At 29.9% G+C, this 20,085-nt stretch overlaps 1 protein-coding gene across 2 annotated transcripts in view; it reads right to left on the reverse strand.

The window, feature by feature from the left end:
• The window catches only part of LOC6052430, a 101,386-nt gene that overhangs the window by 53,800 nt on the left and 27,501 nt on the right, over positions 1–20,085 (reverse strand). For both annotated transcript variants that reach the window (XM_038248169.1, XM_038248171.1), the window contains exon 2: positions 12,911–12,987. In XM_038248169.1, the coding sequence (XP_038104097.1) occupies positions 12,911–12,961 (51 nt within the window). In that variant the 5' untranslated portion in view covers positions 12,962–12,987. The remainder of the gene's footprint in view (positions 1–12,910; positions 12,988–20,085) is intronic.

Consider the following 20,085-nt stretch of genomic DNA (forward strand, 5'->3'; position numbering starts at 1 on the left):
CACGTGTTCTTTTCTGGCATTTATCGTTTAAATTGTGAAAAATTTGAAAATCAAAAACCCAAACAATGATTTGTTATGGGCTACCATTTGACAGCTATTGCTTTTGTTGTGGGCTCTCATTTGACAACCGTGCTAATGTCGACTGTTGTCAGTTTGCTTTGGTCGGAATAGGGTTGCCATCCCCCCGCTAAATTGCCAGGGAAATTGTTCTAATCGGGAGGGGGGGGGGGGTGCAGAAGATCTCGTACCCTCCCTCCTACTACCGAATATTTATGAGTAGTTGATATTGCGGGAAGTGTTTTAGCTTCATTTCGATTTCTTTTGACAATTGAATATCAGAGAACTGTATCAGTTTTCTCTGCCAAAAAACGCGACCTTTGGTCATATGATGACATATACAAAGATTAATGGTTTTGCCGACCCTCTTTAGAGTAGCCCAGCAAGCTGCTCTAGCGATGGGAAGAGACCATTGCTCAGAGAGCAGCAGCAGCAGTCAGTAGTACTGACTGAGCTCAGTAGGCCACAGTTCAGTTTGACAGCTTACCCAGCACAGACGCGTGTGTGAAGTGCGCGCTAAAGGCATCGTTGCCTAGTCAACTCAATTCAAATTCTGAAACGGAAATCAATGGGAATCGTATACGAATTCCGTTTCAAAATAAACAACCGGTGTTCGTACAGGTTGTCGCGTTTGCAACGGAATTCGCATTCGAGTTGAATTCCGTTTCAGAATTCAAATTGTGTTTTCTCGAACTTTTTTTTCATAAAATTAGTTTTATTAGGTCCTGTTTAGGTCAGTTAATTTTCGTTTAAACTATTTTAGGGAGAGGACGGAGAGGAAAGTTGCTGAAATTATTTCAATGTATTTGCCCTAAGGCTCTTTTTTAATTAATTAATCAAAGAACTCTTTAGAGTATTCTCTACCAAATAAAAGAGACCAGTTGGTCACATGATGACAAGATAAAGTAACACGTTTTGTCGGCTCTCTTTACAGCAACACAGCAAGCTGCTCTGACGATTAGAAAAGACCTTTACTTTGAGATCAGCTGCAGTATTCGAGGCTTACTACGACGACACGAGATTGAACAATCGACTAAAGAGCGCGGTTTAGTTACCCTCCAACTTCCCACCAGTGTTGCCACATGCTCATCTGTATCAGAGGGTCCAAAAATCTGTCTTATCTGCACCAAGCATAGCGAATATCTGTACCATTATCTGTACGGTATATTTTTTGTAAAAAACTTTTTTTTAACATGCATTTTGAACAATCTTATGACAATACTAAATGCTGATATGCAGCTCGGAAGGAACGCAAAACTCCATATAAAAAAACGCCCAAGAAACGGTCAAGGAAAGACGTTTCTTCGCTTTCTTTGTAATCGATATTATAATATTGAAAATTCCAAAGTGCCTTATGATGCCGAATCTCAAAAGCAGAATCTTGAAATTAAAAGGAAGGATTTTGTATTTTGCTTGAAAAGAAGTAAACCAAAGAGAAAATCCATAAACGCACAAATTCAAAAATACAAATATTAAAAACAACATTTCAAAATTGAGAAATAAAAATTCTGCGATTAAAAAATTAAAAGAAACATGTATACAAAACAAAATTTAAAAATAACAAATTCAAAGCTTAAAAATTCTAATAATTAAAAATTAATAAAATAAAAATATATAATTTAATAATTCCAAAATTCAAAATCCTTCAGATTAAAAATTTAAAAATATCAAAGAATTTAGGAATTTAAGAATTACAGAATTAAAGATTAAAAAATTAAAAAATTTAAAAATTAAGAATTAAAGAATAAAAGAATTGAAGAATTAAAGAATTAAAGAATTAAAGAATTAAAGAATTAAAGAATTAAAGAATTAAAGAATTAAAGAATTAAAGAATTAAAGAATTAAAGAATTTAAGAATTTAAGAATTTAAGAATTTAAATTTAAGAATTTAAGAATTTAAGAATTTAAGAATTTAAGAATTTAAAATTTAAGAATTTAAGAATTTAAAATTTAAAGAATTTAAGAATTTAAGAATTTAAGAATTTAAGAATTTAAGAATTTAAGAATTTAAGAATTTAAGAATTTAAATAATTATGAATTTAAGAATTTAAGAATTTAAGAATTTAAAGAATTAAGAATTTAAGAATTTAAGAATTTAAGAATTTAAGAATTTAAGAATTTAAGAATTTAAGAATTTAAGAATTTAAGAATTTAAGAATTTAAGAATTTAAGAATTTAAGAATTTAAGAATTTAAGAATTTAAGAATTAAGAATTTAAGAATTAAGAATTTAAAAATTTAGAATTTAAGAATTAAATTTAAGAATTTAAGAATTTAAGAATTTAAGAATTTAAAAATTTGAATTTAGAATTTAAGAATTTAAGAATTTAAGAATTAAGAATTTAATTTAAATTTAAAAATTTAAGAATTTAAGAATTTAAGAATTAAATTTAAATTTAAGAATTTAAGAATTTAAGAATTTAAGAATTTAAGAATTTAAGAATTTAAGAATTAAGAATTTAAGAATTTAAGAATTTAAGAATTAAGAATTTAAGAATTTAAATTTAAGAATTTAAGAATTTAAGAATTTAGAATTTAAGAATTTAAGAATTTAAGAATTTAAATTTAAGAATTTAAGAATTTTAAGAATTTCAGAATTTCAGAATTTCAAATTCAAGAATTTAAGAATTTAAGAATTTAAGAATTTAAATTTAGAATTTAGAATTTTAGAATTTAAGAATTTAAGAATTTAAGAATTTAAGAATTTAAGAATTTAAGAATTAAGAATTTAAGAATTTAAAATTTAAGAATTTAAGAATTTAAGAATTTAAGAATTTAAGAATTTAAGAATTTAAGAATTAAGAATTTAAGAATTTAGAATTTAAGAATTTTAGAATTTAAGAATTAAGAATTTAAGAATTTAAGAATTTGAATTTAAGAATTTAAGAATTTAAGAATTTAAGAATTAAGAATTAAGAATTTAAGAATTTAAGAATTTAAGAATTTAAGAATTTAAGAATTTAAGAATTTAAGAATTTTAAGAATTTCAAGAATTCAGAATTTCAGAATTCAAGAATTCAAGAATTTAAGAATTTAAGAATTTAAGAATTTAAGAATTTAAGAATTTAAATTTAATTTAAGAATTTAAGAATTTAAGAATTAAAATTTAAGAATTTAAGAATTTAAGAATTTAAGAATTTAAGAATTTCAGAATTTAAGAATTTCAAGAATTTCAAGAATTTCAGAATCAAGAATTTAAGAATTTAAGAATTTAAGAATTTAAGAATTTAGAATTTAAGAATTTAGAATTTAAGAATTAAGAATTTAAGAATTTAAAATTTAAGAATTAAGAATTTAAGAATTTAAGAATTTAAGAATTAAGAATTAAGAATTTAAGAATTTAAGAATTTAAGAATTTAAGAATTTAAGAATTTCAGAATTTCAGAATTTTTCAGAATTTAAGAATTTAAGAATTTAAGAATTTAAGAATTTAAGAATTTAAGAATTTAAGAATTTTAGAATTTAGAATTTAAGAATTTAAGAATTTAAGAATTTAAGAATTAAGAATTTAAGAATTTAAGAATTTAAGAATTTCAGAATTTCAGAATTTCAGAATTTCAGAATTTCAGAATTTCAGAATCTAAGAATTTAAGAATTTAAGAATTTAAGAATTTAAGAATTTAAGAATTTAAGAATTTAAGAATTTAAGAATTTAAGAATTTAAGAATTTAAGAATTTAAGAATTTAAGAATTTAAGAATTTAAGAATTTAAGAATTCATGTTAGACTGTTATCCATATCCATAATATTCAGACTGCAATCCCGATCGACCCAGTTGAAGGTACAAAACATAGTTTATCGAAAACTTTCAATAAAATTTACTTTAGCCAGATTTTATTTATTAAATGGTTTAATGTGACATAATGACGTTACCTTTCAAGAAACAAATAATAATGTTTTGAATAACGAGGATTACATTTGTCAATATTCAGGCAACTACAAGGCGGTTGTAAATATTTTTCAAATTTAGTGCATATAAAGTTGTGGCAGTGCGTGGCCGAATGGTTACGCTGTCCGCTTTGTAAGCGGATGATTCTGGGTTCGATTCCCATCTGCTGCAACCTTCCATCGGATGAGGAAGTAAAATGTCGGTCCCGGCCTTGGTTGTTAGGCCGTTAAGTCATTCCAGGTGTAGGAGTCGTTTCCATGCCATAAGTACAAACAACACACCAAACCAAGCCTACTCCGGTGGAATCGCTGGCGGCGGTTGGACTCACAATCCGAAGGTCGTCAGTTCAAACACTGGGGTGGAAGGTTCCTTGGAGTAAAGAGGTTTGGGTGCCCTCCCCATTCAAGCCTTCGGACTCCTAGGTTCGAGCAGAAACTTGCAATAGAGACCACAAAAGACCCGGGGGTCGTTAATGTGGATGGTTTGATTTTTTGCATATAAAGTATGGAATACTTGAAAGATAATATTTATTATCAAACTTTTTTTTTTGCAGCAAATGCGTTAAATGCAATAAGCAAGATTATGGATATGAAAAAAATCATTTTTTTCATATTATTTAAAAATATATTCAAATTAATAAATAAATACAATAAACTTTATGCCTCATTATTTTCAGTTGGATTCACCACAACTTTTATTTTGAAGTATTTAAGATTTTATTTTACCTAACCAACTCACACAGCAGTTGCCCCGACCCCTCTTCGATTTGCGTGAAACTTTGTCCTAAGGGGTAACTTTTGTCCCTGATCATGAATCCGAGGTTGCGTCTCTACATTTTTTTGCACATGCGAAAAAGAGTTTTTCAATAATTTGCAGCCTGAAACGGTGATGAGATGAAATTTGTATGTAATTACGATTTGATGACGTACTCAGAATTCCGAAAAAACGTATTTTCATCGAAAAAACAATAAAAAGTTTTAAAATTCTCATTTTCCGTTACACGACTGTATTTTGGAACATGTCATTTTATGGGAAATTTAATGTACTTTTCGAATCTACATTGTCCCAGAAGGGTCATTTTTCATTTAGAACAAAATTTTTCATTTTAAAATTTCGTGTTTTTCTAACTTTGCAGGGTTATTTTTAGAGTGTAACAACTACAAAGTTGTAGAGCAGACAATTACAAAAATTTTGATATATATACATAAGGGTTTGCTTATAAACATCACAAGTTATCACGATTTTACGAAAAAAGTTTTAAAAAGTTGGTCGTCATCGATCATGGCCGTTCATGGTCACCCGCGACAGACACGGACGACGAAACAAAGAGAAACGCAAAAAGTAACTTTTTCAAAACTTTTTTTCGTAAAATCGCGATAACTCGTAATGTTTATAAGCAAACCCCTTATGTCTATATATCAAAATTTTTGTAATTGTCTGCTCTACAACTTTGTAGAACATTGTTATACTCTAAAAAATAACCCTGCAAAGTTAGAAAAAACACGAAATTTTAAAATGAAAAATTTTGTTCTAAATGAAAAAATGACCCTTCTGGGACAATGTAGATTCGAAAAGTACATTAAATTTCCCATAAAATGACATGTTCCAAAATTTTTTACAGTCGAGTAACGGAAAATGGGAGAATTTTTAAAACTTTTTTATTGTTTTTTTCGATGAAAAATACGTTTTTTCGGAATTCTGAGTACGTCATCAAATCGGGCGTCTAATTTTACATAAAAGTCCCTTTGATGCCAAATTTCTATCTCATCACCGTTTCAGGCTGCAAATTATTGAAAAACACCTCTTTTTTCGCATGTTCAAAAATGGAAGGGGTCGTACCGCCCCTCCGTCACGAGATATCAAAAAACGGACCTCGGATTCGTGATCAGGGACAAAAGTTACCCCTTAGGGCAAAGTTTCACGCAAATCGAAGAGGGGTCGGGGCAACTTTTCCCGATTTCGTGTGAGTTGGTAGAGAATTACCCACCTGTGTTCTCCTTCATTTCAAAATCATTTTTGAGAAGAATGGGAAATGCTGGAAATTATGTTATAACCTTGGTTATAACTATATTAGAACGAAATGCATTATGTTTATTAGGTGCTTGTCGGTACTGAAACCTGGTTAGCAATGAGTCGGCTTTTGTAAATACAGTTCTCTTAAACCTAAGAGTAACTACAGAGGATCTTGTGTGTAAATGTTAGTGGAAGGGTTAGTATTGAGAGAGATTGCTAGTTCAATATATTCTAGCATAACTGGATCTAAGATTGTTAAAAAATATAAGCATGATCCAATTCTAAATATTTCAAAAGTTAAACTAGATTTAATCAATGAAAAGTTCTTAAATATTGAGATAATTGCAATAACTTAACTATTCAATAATATCATTTTGAGTAAGAATCTGTTTTATCTGAAAATCTGTACAAATCTGTACGGTGACCCAAATATCTGTCATCTGTACGTACAGATTCTGTACTCAGATCTTTGCTGAAAATCTGTACCATGACAGACAAATCTGTACATGTGGCAACGCTGCTTCCCACCCTCCAGATATTTTAAACGTATCTTTACCCTCCACCCTCCATATTTTCAAGCAACTTTTTCAAAACGGCGTATGTGTTATTCGATTTAATACATACAACTTTTTAAAAAGATACTCTCAGGCAAAAAGTATTTTAGAGAGCTCTCCGTAGAATTCACTCAATCAATTCTAGAGAAATCTCTGCAACAACACCACCACCAACCGCCCTGTTCCGCTATCGATGGCTAAGTTATGTTTCAAGCAGCACCACTACCCACACTAGTAATGTTACATCAGCGATGGATAAATTAAAGTTTTTAATCAATGGGCTTTTGGGAGCGATTTAGATTAATAATTTGCATAATTTACCGTTTTTACTTTCAAACCAACAATTAATTAACAGATTAATCAAATTTCGCTTTTCAACGAATAAATCATTCCTTTCTAAGATTTTTATTCATTTCAATCATTTTGAGCATTTCAATAGTTTGAAGTATGTTAAGTTGATTTTAAATATTACGAGTAATTTTTATATTTAAGGTATTTCAGGTATACGAGTGTATCAAGTTTTTAAAGTTTTCAAGGATTTAAAGTGCTTCAAGTATTTCAAATATTGTATGTATATCATGTATTCTAAGTTATTCAAATATTGTTTATCCAATTAGTTTTAGTTTTTCAAATAATTTAAATACTCTATTTTTTAAATTGTTTCAATTATTTCAAATTGATTTTAATTTTTTCAAGGATTTAAAGTGTAATAAGAACATCATGTGTTTCAAGAGCTTCAAGTATGTAAATTATGTTGTGGATTTTAAGCATTGCAAGTATTTCAAGTTTTCAAAGTATTTCATGTATTTAAGTACCTATTTCAAGTATTTCAAGATTTTCTAGGATTTAAAGTATTTCAGATTGATCTTAAATATTTCAAGAATTTGTAGTTTTTTTTATTTATTTTGAGTGTTTCAAACAAGATTCATGTTTGGAGTTTTTTTTAAGTCGAATGAACAAATTTTTTTTTGTGCTTCTGAAACCACATTGCGTCAAAAACACTCTAAAGCCAAAAAATCAAAATTGGACATTTATAAAAACAGTAGAAGTAAATAAAAATATCAAATGTTTCTATTAATTCATGTTTATTAAATACTTTGTATACTAGTATCTTAGTATTTCATGCAATTCAAGTTATTTAATTACTCATAATATATTTTTTCAATTATTTTTAATTCCTTCAAATAATTCAAAATGATTTTAAATATTTTAAGAATTTAGATTTTCAAACATTTCAAGAATTTCAAGTATTTCAAGTTTTCATTATAAGTAATTGAAGTATTTCAATTTTTCCAAATTTTCGAAGTAGGTATTCAAGTATATCAAGTGTTTGTATAATTTTAAGGATTTAAAGTATTGAGCAAGAACTGAATGTATTTCAAGAATGTATAGTATTTCAAATAGATCTTAGATATTTCAAGAATTTGTAGTAATTTAGTATTTCGTAGTATTTCAAGTGTTTAGGCAAGTTTCAATTATATGAAGGGTTTTAAGTACTTGAAGGGGTCTGGGGTTTTTTTCAAGTCCAGTAAGCAAAATTTAGTTTTTTTTTGTTGTTGTTCTTTGTGTTTCTGAAACCGCAATGAGTTAGCGGTATTCAAAACACAGGCAAAATATTGGTAAAACGAAACTATTGGCACTACGCCCCCCGGGGCATGGCATTCCTCTAACGTGGGATTTCTGCTCCAGCGCCTCTGACGAGACAGGAGAAACCGGGACCGACGTTTTACTTCACCATCCGATAGAAGCTCAGTGGATAAGGCGGGAATCGAACCCGCGTCTCATAGCATCATCGGGATCGGCAGCCGAAGCCGCTACCCCTGCGCCACGAGACCGACAAAATATTGGTATGGACCTTCAAAAAAACTAAATACTTCTTGTATATACTTGTATATACTTCATGTTTTCAGATATTTCAAGGATTTCATGTATTTAATAAATTTCGAGTTTTGAAGTAGTTCAATTATTTCATGTATTTCATTTTCTATGATTTAAAGTATTCTAAATTGATCTTAAATATTTCAAGAATTCGGTCTTTTATGTATTTTGAGTGTTTCAAGCAATTTTCATGTATTTGAAGAATTACAAGGATTTCATGAACTTGAAGGATTTCAAGTACTTCATGTTTGTAGTTTTTTACAGTCAAATGAACAAAATTTTGTCACTTTGGTGTATCTGAAACCGCATTGAGTCAGAGGTAGCAAAATTGAACCTTTAAAGAAACAATAGAAGTAAATAAATATGTTTTAAGTATTTCAAATACTTCATGTTTTCAAATTCTTCAAACATTTTAAATCGATTTTAAATATTTCAAGAGTGTTATAAGTACCGTCATCATGGGTGACATTGGGTCTGGGGGTGAGATTGCATCATACAAATTTCGAAATGTTTGTCTGACCCAATGTCACCCCTGATGACGGTACATCAAGCATTTCAAGTTTTGGAGTATTGGGTTTTAAGTCTCATAAGTACTTTAAGTATTTAAATTTTTCCAAGTTTTCGAAGTAGGATTTCAAGGATTTAAAGTATTGCGAGAACCGAAAGTGTTTCAAGAATCAATAGTATTTCAGATTGATCTTAGATATTTCAAAAACTTGTAGTATTATAAGTATTTCGAGTATTTCGAGTGTTTCAAGTATATGAAGAATTTCAAGTACTTCAAGTCTGGGGTTTTTTCAAGTCCAGTAAACACATGTTTGTTTTTTTTTTGTTTTTTGGTGTTTCTGAAACCGCATTTAGTTAGTAGTATTCAAAAACACAGCAAAATTTTGGTAATTGGACCTTTAAAAACTATAGAAGTATAACAAGTATCAAACATTTCTAGTAATTCAAATACTTCAAATTTCTTGTAATTGAAGAATTTCGTGTTTTCGTGTATTTCAGGAATTTCAAGTTTTTCCAATATTAAATGTATTTCAAGTTATTCAATTAATTCGAGTATTTTGTTTTTTGAATTAATTCGAGTATTTTGTTTTTTCAAGACCTTGAAGTATTTCTTTTACTTTAAGTAATTCATGTGATTCATGTAATTAATTCAAGTTGTTTAAGTCATTCAAGCATTTTATCATTTTCAAGGACTTTTTCGATTACTTTTATTTTTCATGTATTTCAATTATTTCAAAGATTCCAAGTATATTAAATTTTCAAGTTTCTATTATTTAAAGTCTTTCTGCTTTGTTTTTTTTTTTTTTTGTTATGATATTGAGCATTTTAGGTTTGCCGAGTATTTTGATCATATGAAGCTTGAATTTTTTACGTGTTTCAGTGTTTTAAAAATATGTTAGTGATTTCGAATGTTTTAAATGTTGTTGAAGTATTTTAAGAATTGTTGACACGTCAAATACTTCCTGTTTAAATATTTTATCATGTATTCCAAGCTAAAAAAATATTCCAACTGTTCAAGTAATCTTTGAAAATATTGTAAATATTGAAAGTACAATAAATAGTTTATGTATTTCAAGTACCATTTTATTCGGGTTTTAGAATGATTTTCACTTCATAAGAACATTTTTTAAATTTTAAACTGTTAACTGTTTTATGTTATTAAAGTTTGAAGAATTTCACATATTTGAAAACATCGACAAATTTCTATTGTTCCAAGATTTCTTTTGTATATTCAGATGAATTTCAATCATTATTATCACTTTTCGGTTTACATAAACTCCTTAAAATATGATGCTTTTATACGGTTTTTAAAATATTATTCAAAAAAGGAAATTAATTTAAATCAGTTATTTTATTTATTTAGAAACACTTAAAAACTGGTATTTTGTAAAATTTTTGCTCAAATAATTTAAGTATTCATGTACTTGGTACTTGAAATACCTTAAAAATCTTAAATTATTGAAATTCTTAAAAAAAATAAATAAAAAAACATGATATGAATGAACATGATTGAAGTGCTTGAAAAATTAAAAAGTGTTAAGATGATAAAAATATTTGAAAAAAAAAACGAAACTATTGGCACTACGCCCCCCGGGGCATGGCCTTCCTCTAACGTGGGATTTCTGCTCCAGCGCCTCTGACGAGACAGGAGAAACCGGGACCGACGTTTTACTTCACCATCCGATAGAAGCTCAGTGGATAAGGCGGGAATCGAACCCGCGTCTCATAGCATCATCGGGATCGGCAGCCGAAGCCGCTACCCCTGCGCCACGAGACCCATCGATTTATTTGATCGAAATATTTGATACACTCCAAATATTTTCAAAACTGGAATCACTTGAAAATGAATAACTTTAAAAACATAATATAATAGAATTACGTGAAATGCTTGAACTACTAGAAATATTTTAAATTTGGATGTGTACATCGAGGGTTACATACATGTATAAAATAAAAAAAAAATCATGTCACTGAAAATTTATTAAATCCTCTAAAAAAAAAATGATTTTCAATAACTCCTGAAACGTTTATAAAGATATTTCATGATAAAACTTAGTAAAGGACGATTAAATCTAAAAAAAATGAATTAAATTATAGAAAAATTAAAATATTAACATTAACTGAATTACTTGAAATACATGACTTATTTGAATTACTAGAAATGCTTGAAAAACACAAAATACTTGAAGTACAGGAAATATTTTAAATTCTTTATGAAATTAAAATAAATGAAAAAGATACTTGAAATAATTACTTCAACTACTTGAAATACTACAAATATTAAAAATCAATTTGAAATACTTGAAATCCTTGAAATAGTTACAAATGTTGAAATGCTTGGGTTCAAGAAATACTTGAAAATTTGATTTATTTACTTGAAATGCTTAGAAAAAAATGAATACTTGAAATTCTTTAAACCCTTGAAATACTTGATGCATCATGAGGGGGTGAGATTGGGTCATACAAATTTCTGCATTTTTGTATGAACCAATCTCACCCCTGACTGCGGTACTTATAATACTTGAAATGCTGGAAATACTTATTATACTTAAAATCCATGAAAACTGCATAAAACTTGAATTACGTGAAATCTTTAAAAACCTTCAAAAACTTAGTACACTCGTATACCTGAAATACCTTAAATATAAAAATTACTCGTAATATTTAAAATCAACTTAACATACTTCAAACTATTGAAATGCTCAAAATGATTGAAATGAATACAAATCTTAGAAAGGAATGATTCATTCGTTGAAAAGCGAAATTTGATTAATCTGTTAATTAATTGTTGGTTTGAAAGTAAAAACGGTAAATTATGCAAATTATTAATCTAAATCGCTCCCAAAAGCCCATTGATTAAAAACTTTAATTTATCCATCGCTGATGTAACATTACTAGTGTGGGTAGTGGTGCTGCTTGAAACATAACTTAGCCATCGATAGCGGAACAGGGCGGTTGGTGGTGGTGTTGTTGCAGAGATTTCTCTAGAATTGATTGAGTGAATTCTACGGAGAGCTCTCTAAAATACTTTTTGCCTGAGAGTATCTTTTTAAAAAGTTGTATGTATTAAATCGAATAACACATACGCCGTTTTGAAAAAGTTGCTTGAAAATATGGAGGGTGGAGGGTAAAGATCCGTTTAAAATATCTGGAGGGTGGGAAGTTGGAGGGTAACTAAACCGCGCTCGACTAAAGAAGAAAACAAAAGTACGGACCAGAGTTAGGCCCGTATTCAACAGGTGAATAATTTTCATGAAGTTTTAATTTTTTTTTTGGGTTTTATTCTTGTATTTACAATATTAGTTGCCTAGACAATGACAAAAAAACAAAACTAAATAATTTTCCTTGAAAAGGAAAATTTCAACAAACTAATCTACTTTGATGACTCAATCAAGCATCCAAATACTTTCGACAGCTCCATTTGCGTATCATTTCTCTACCATTACCAATCCGTGATCCTCGGAACGAAACCGCACCCCCGACCAACCGCGTTGCCTTTTCTTCCGCTAATGACTATTTAATTCCCTCTCGGCATGAACATACACACACATTTGCCATAATATTTCTCCCCCTCAAGCCAGACGTCGCGACGACAACGGACCAATTTGTACCGCTTCGATCTCAATATGTCGTGCTGTGGCGTGTGTGTGGGCTCTGTTAATCGATTTCGAACGGGGCCGTTACACACGACTGTCAACATCGCGAACCAAGCCGCTGGCACGCAAACACGGTGATGACGGCTCGTGTGACAGCCGTACGCCGTTGGCCGCCATTATGGCAGCGTCATGTGTCAAAACAGTAATGGTGGAATTGCGTGTCGCGTAGCCGTTTGTTGACAAGTCGTGTTTTTTTTTTATGGGAAAACGAAACATGTGTAAAATCGCACCGTTTTGTTGTTTTGCATAAATTGTAAAAAAGCCCTTTTGACGGCGGCAAGAAAGCGCATCGGATGGCGGTTTGCCACACGTGTCAAAACATTGTCAGACGGAAATTGAAAGAAATGACACCACTCACCTGTAATATGCCGATTAGTAACGTTGTATAAAATAACCTAGTCAACCGCATCCTTCAATTTTGTTGAGTCGATGAATCTGCGCGCGCACAGGGTGGAGGAAATGGAAAGAGAGAAGAGAAAGAAGAAAGAGATAAAAAGTTGTAAACGGATGTGTTAGATCGGTGTGTGCAGTCTTGTGACACTCGGTGGTAATACAATGAATGGACACGTGGTTTTCAACGGTGATTAGTGCCGGCCGCAAGCTTCGAATTGTGTAGAAATTGTTGGGATAGTCAATGAGTTTTGAGAGCATCCAGATAAGGAGGTTATTTTTTTTCAAATTTTATTTGAAAACACCTAAAATTTAATTAAATTCCAATTAAGCTTCTTTATTATACTTCAGTGTTAATGAAACTGAGTTCAAAAGTAACACTTCGTTTATTTTTTCGTATTTCCTATGTACCTTCAAAATGCTGGTAAATTCAATTAAAAATTTAACTTATTGAGACTGTTTTTTTTTTACAAATATCTGAACATTATAGTTAACCAAAATCCTCAAAAAACCGGGGAAAAGCTAGAAATTTTGTGTTTTTTTTTATCAAAAAGTCAGGATTTCCAAGAATTTTACTCTTGAAATGTTTTAAACATTTTTCAATTCAACTGCATTCAATTCGGTTATAGCATAACATTATAGTTTTCTTCCACAATTTTAAATTCCAGTTTGGCAATACCTAGAGCAATTCACCACCAAACCAAACCAAATTAGCTATTTGTGTCATTGGTTCACCCATACAATTTCTCCATACAATTTTGGCAGCTGTTCATACAAAAATGGTACGTAGATATTCAAAAATCTAAAAAAAAACATGTCATGAATTTTTTGATTGATTTGGTGTCTTTGGCAAAGTTGTAGGTTTGTAAAGAAAAAATAGGTAAACAGAAAAAAATGATTTTTCAAAGATAAATTTCCCAAAATCCGTAATTTTTAGTTTTTAAACCACACACCTTTTAAGCCATTCAGAATAATGGACCAAAATGTTGCCGACGAGTTATATTTTTTTTTGAAAACCCATTGATTTTTGTTAAAAATTAAATCTTGTTCTTAAAATATTTTTCCCTATTTTTTAAATGTAAAATCGAAAGGTACGAAAGTCAGGAATGAACAATCATGGACACTATTTTTAAAATTCGAAAAACCGGAATTATTCAGAAAAAACAAAATTTTGAAAACGGTGCACTTAATCAAATAATTTGAAAAGCACATTTCGATTGCAAATTCGATTTTACATAAAAAAAATTAGGTCATGAAATATAAAAAACAGGATTTCATTTTCTTACAAATATCTTAATTTAAAAAAAAATCATAAATCATCATAAAATCAATTTTAATTTTTGTATTTTTTTAATCTGACTGAAACTTTTTTGGTGCCTTCAGTATGCCCAAAGAAGCCATTTTGCATCATTAGTTTGTCCATATAATTTTCCATACAAATTTCTCAGCTGTCCATACAAAAATGATGTGTGAAAATTCAAAAATGTGTATCTTTTTATGGATTTTTGTGATCGATTTGGTGTCTTCGGCAAAGGTTTGTAGGTATGGATATGGACCACACTGAAAAAAATGATACACTGTTAAAAAAATTGTTGATTTTTTTATTTAACTTTTTGTCACCAAAATTTGATTTGCAAAAATAAACACTATTTTAATTTTTTTATGTTTTGATATGTTTTGGAGGACATCAAATGCCAACTTTTCAGAAATTACCAGGTTGTGCAAAAAAAATCTTTGAGCGAGTTATGATTTTTTTAATCAACACTGATTTTTTCAAAAAATCGAAATATTGGTCGCTAAAAATTTTCAACTTCATTTTTCGATATAAAAATTGTCGCAGTTATTCATTTTTTTTAAATAAGTAGGCAACACTTTGGAAATAAATATTTTTGTAAGGCTGAGAAAATTCTCTATATTTTTCTTTTTTGAACTTTGTTGATACAACCCTTAGTTGCTGAGATATTGCCATGCAAGTGTTTAAAAACAAGAAAATTTATGTTTTCTAAGTCTCACTCAAAAAATCCATCATTTTTTAATGTCGATATCTCAGCAACTAATGGTCCGATTTTCAAAGTTAAAATATGAAATATTTGTGAAATTTTTCGATCTTTTCGAAAACAATATTTAAAAAAAGTTCAAGTTAAGACTAACATATTAAAAGAGCCAAACATTCAATATTACGCCCTTTAAAAATGTAAGTCTTGGTTTAAATTTTTTTTTCGAAAAGTTACGAATGTTTCATATTTTAACATTGAAAATCGGACCATTAGTTGCTGAGATATCGACACTAAAAAATGGTGGGTTGTTTGGGTGAGACTTAGAAAACATCAATTTTGCTGTTTTTCAACAATTGCATGGCAATATCTCAGCAACTAAGGGTCGCATCCACAAAGTTCAAAAAAGCAAAATATAGAAAATTTTCTCAGCTCTTCAAAAAAAAAAAAAATTTCGAAGGTGGACAAACATGTGCACTAATTTAAAAAAAATGAATAACTGCGACTATTTTCAAAAAAGTCACCTGACAATGGATTTAACTTGAAAACGGTGCAGTGTATCAAAATTTCACTAAAGTACTTTTTGATTGCAAATTCGATTTAACATCGAAAAATGAAGTTGAACATTTTTTTCGACCAATATTTCGATTTTTTGATAAAATCAGTATTGATTCAAAAATTCATAACTCGCTCAACGATTTTTTGCACAACCTGGAAATTTCTGAAAAGTTGGCATTTGATGTCCTCTAAAACATATAAAAAAAATAAAATGGTGTTTTTTTGCAAATCAAGTTTTGCTGACAAAAAGTTAAATAAAAAATCACCATTTTTTTTTTACCGTGTATATTTTTTTCCAGTGTAGTCCGTATCCATACCTTAAATTTGCCGAAGACACCAAATCGATCAAAAAATTTCATCAAAAGATACAGATTTTTTAATTTTCATGCATCATTTTTGTATGGACAGCCGCCAAATTTGTATGGAAAATTATGTGGACAAACTAATGATGCAAAATGGCTTCTTTGGGCATACCGAAGGCACTAAAAAAGTTTCAGACGGATTATAAAATACAAAAAAAAATCGAATGAACGAAATCTGAGAGAACTGCTCATTGAAAACAAAAAATCCTAAAATAAAAAATACGATTTTTTAGGAAATTTACTTTTTGTATAAAAAGTTAATTAAAAAATTGCAGAAAAAATTCCGTGTACATATTTTATCTCAACCATCTAGAAACTAACCCGCGTCGACGGGCGTCGATATGAAAAATCGCAAAATAGTAAATGCAACAAGTTGCAAAAAGAGGATTTTTTCAGCACAAGTCGTACATTTATCCAACGAGGTTCACCGAGTTGGATAAATACGAAGAGTGCTGAAAATATCAAGTTTTGCAACGAGTTCCATACAACATTTTTTGCATTTCTGAAAAACACCCATTGAGTGAAATTATAAGTCGAATGTTCATGTATTTTGTCAATAAATCGTTTAAATCAAAAAAATGTTGAAAAGTATTACTTTTCAAAACTAGTGCTGAAAAGTTCAACTTTTCAGCATCCATTTCATTTGTTTTCAAATGTGTTTCTATTCGATTCTGTTATTTTAAGTAGATAAAAGTAGGCTGTTTCGTCACGCGAGAATGACAGGAAAAGTTGGAAGTTTCAAGACGGAATTGCAAAAAAATACATTTTCAGTTAATTTTTGATATTTAAAAAAGCATTGGAAAGAAGAACTCTTAAAATTTTACAAAAATTTAGGGTTGGAAGTTTGACTTGTTTTATGTGACTTTGCCATTGTTTTTAAAAATGTAATTGTTTTAGAGTTCATTTTTGGCTGTGTTTTTTTACTAACATTTTTACTATATTTTAAGTAAAAGGAAGTATGAAGTAATTTTAGAAAAGGCTTTTCAAAAACAAACATAAACTAAACAAGATAAATGCAAATTAAAATACTAAAAATATAACAAGAAAACATAAAACAAGAGAAGTAAAGTTTTTCGTAGAACGAAAGTTGCCCAAAATAACCTCCTAAACACGAAAAAAATAAAAAAAAACCAAAAAAAAAATTGGCTGTAGTCAATACCTACAGTCCTCATCAATACCTACAACTTTGCCGAAGACTTAAAATCAATCAAAAAAAATCCTTGAAAAGTTTTTTTTTCCAGAGTTTCGAATATTTACGTTCCATTTTTGTATGAGCAGCTGCCAAAATTGTATGGAGATTTGTATGGGTGAAGCAATGACACAAAATGGCTTCTTTGGTGATTGGGAAGGCCTCCACAAAGTTTGAGCCAAACAAAAAAATATAATTTAAATCCATTTCTGGGTTTAGTGATGAACTGCTCAAATACATTTTGATTTGTTTTATGAAAAAACATTTTTATAACATCAAAATGAAATTTGCTGAGTCTTCAAACATTGGCTTTTTAAAGCTTTTTTGATTTGTTTGAATTTAGTGTATTGAAAACAGATTTTCTGATCGTTTTTTTGTTTTGGAAAATCCAGAAAAAGTGTATTTTTCTTCAAAAAAAATTTTTTTTCCACTCTGTCACAAGAATAAAAATTTTCAAAGTATTCAAAACTAAATTTCAACTTTCTTAAGGAAATCGAAAATCATTCTGCAAAAGTGGTATATCAAACCACGCTATCGCATTTCATAGCTTCGCCTAATGGCTTCCCAAAGAAGACCCAACAGATATGTGTGGCCCCAAGCGGCCACAGCACAAAGTTTTGCTTCAGTTGCATGTGGAAAGTGAGGGTTATAACGACACAAAATGGGTTATGAGAGAAATTGCAAATTATGCATTGGAGGTTTAAAGTTTAAACCTCGGTGAAATAATTTGCATGCTACCAGCGTGATGCACTGAAAAAAAATGTTTCTGAAAAATTGTGATTATTTGTCAAACATATTTTTTTACTCAATTAATCACAGACAAATAGACGTAAATCACTTTTGTTATAAATCAATTAAAATTTAACGTTCATTTTAAATCCACCACAGCTTATTTTTTAAAGTTTTTTTTAACCTAATAAAGCTAAAAAAACAAAATCATACGTTTTTTGTAACTGTGCCCCCTTTTAGTGTATCAAAAGATAAAGCCAGAGCAAACGAAAGAAGAAAAAACGAGTTCGTCTTCGGCCGCTGACAGGTTTGAGTAAACAAATTGAACAAATTGACCCACGCGCGGATGAATAATGGATCAGATTCAGAGGGGATATTGGCAAATTAGGGTGCCCCCCATCCGGTGCTGTGCCATGTGAATACCAAGTACCAGGGTTGACGAGCCTGGTGCTCCAGTTTCGTCGTTTGGCCAGGGGGTCCACTCGTGGAACGAATTCAACGAGTATTGAAGGGGACTCAGGGGGAAGTCAGTGCAATTAGTGGTGAATTGGTCAGAGTGTGTTGTTGGCTTGGTGGAATGAATTTTCATGAGAACCGGACTCCGATGAGCGATGTGGGACTCTTGTAAATGGTTTTTGATTTTGTTTTTGTGACTGATTTGACGAGTTGGAATTTGCTAAGGAGATGGTGAAAGATGGGCAAGTCGAACTTTATCTACCGTAGAAATTGGAGCACTTTAGCTGACGTTAAAATTTTAAAATGACCATCATCAACCTTTAAGCAATTATAATTATAATCCAGAGTTATCACAACTTCTTTTTTTCTTTGTTTTCTACAGTTTTCAACAGTGAGTTTGAACTTTTTAGCACTTTAATTAGTATTTTAGTTTTAAAAAACATTATCGGCTAAAATTGATTTTTTTTTTCATGAAGAACAACTCTTAATCAAAAAATCATGGTAATACTACATATGGGAAAAAAATGTAAATTTAACTCTGAACATGTGTAATTTTACAACTTTTCTGGTGTAATACCACTTTTCACACCATACAATTTTACAAAAAAAAAATACTGTGACTTATAGAATCGATTGTAAATATTTCAGAATACAATGCTTATTTATGTATTTTCAATCTAATAAACACATTTAAAACTATTCACATTTATTTTTATTTTGGGACGCAGATCAGTTAAATACGAGTTAAATAGTTTAAAAAAAGCATTTTTCATGAATTCCTTGATATTTTTCAAATTCATGACAGTAGCGTAAGTGTACACAGTAAAAATAAATAAATTGGAAGGTGAAATTTTTGAAAGGTTGAATATGATCTCTTTACTGTTGTAATGTTACCTCAATTTAGACTGAATAATTGACATTACATCAGCACAGTGGTAAAATTATACTTTTTCAGAGGTAAAATTACACATTTAATCTGACATAAAAGCCCACTTCCCATTTGTAACTATAGAGCAATTCCAGCTCAAATCAGAAATTTTTTTGGTACTTTTGTACCCGACCCTCTCCGATTTCAATGAAACGTTATATACATGTTATCCTAGTCCTATATGAGCCATTTTTGTGTATATGGAGCCAATAGTTCTCGAAAACAACATTTGAGAAGGGTGTAAGGTATTTAAATATTTTAGTATTTTGCAATTTAAAAATTACTGTATCTCGAAGCAGTTGCGTGGTCAAAGACAAACTTGTAGGTAATTGGACGAGCCTTCTGAAAAAAATACACTGAAACAAAAATACACGCCACTTATATGAGATTTTTTGATTTTTAAGTCTAAAACTTGAATTTAAAGGTGACGTCACGATTTTTTTCGTTCAAAATTTTTGAGGAAATAGCCTAAGATGTTACAAAAAGACTCATGAAAAATGCAGGATGGAGCAACTCACCTGAAAAAATACAAAAATCATTTTTTTGAAAAGATGTCTAAACGTCGAAATTTTCAAAAAAACCGGTAGTGGGAATGGATTCCCCAGACAATTTTACATAAAAGTCTCCATATTGACCATTGTCCTATGTCCAATTCTTGGGAAGATACAGCGGTTTTAAAAATAAAAATGAAAAAATGGGTTTTTTGGTGGTTTTTGGCAATTTCTATATGACAGACTTGGTTTTTCAGTCTCGTAAATATTTTTACCGGAAAGCTCGTCCAATTTCCCATAATGTTGCCATTGACAGCATTTCAATTGGATGTAAGGGCTTGTTAAGCTTAACTGCATTGCTAATAACTGAAAATAGAATATTTTTTTCAGTGTGGTAGAAACCAGGATAGTAAATTTGCTTACGTAAATATAAAAA

Source organism: Culex quinquefasciatus, chromosome 1 (genome assembly GCF_015732765.1).
Source record: "Culex quinquefasciatus strain JHB chromosome 1, VPISU_Cqui_1.0_pri_paternal, whole genome shotgun sequence".
Lineage (NCBI taxonomy): Eukaryota > Metazoa > Arthropoda > Insecta > Diptera > Culicidae > Culex > Culex quinquefasciatus.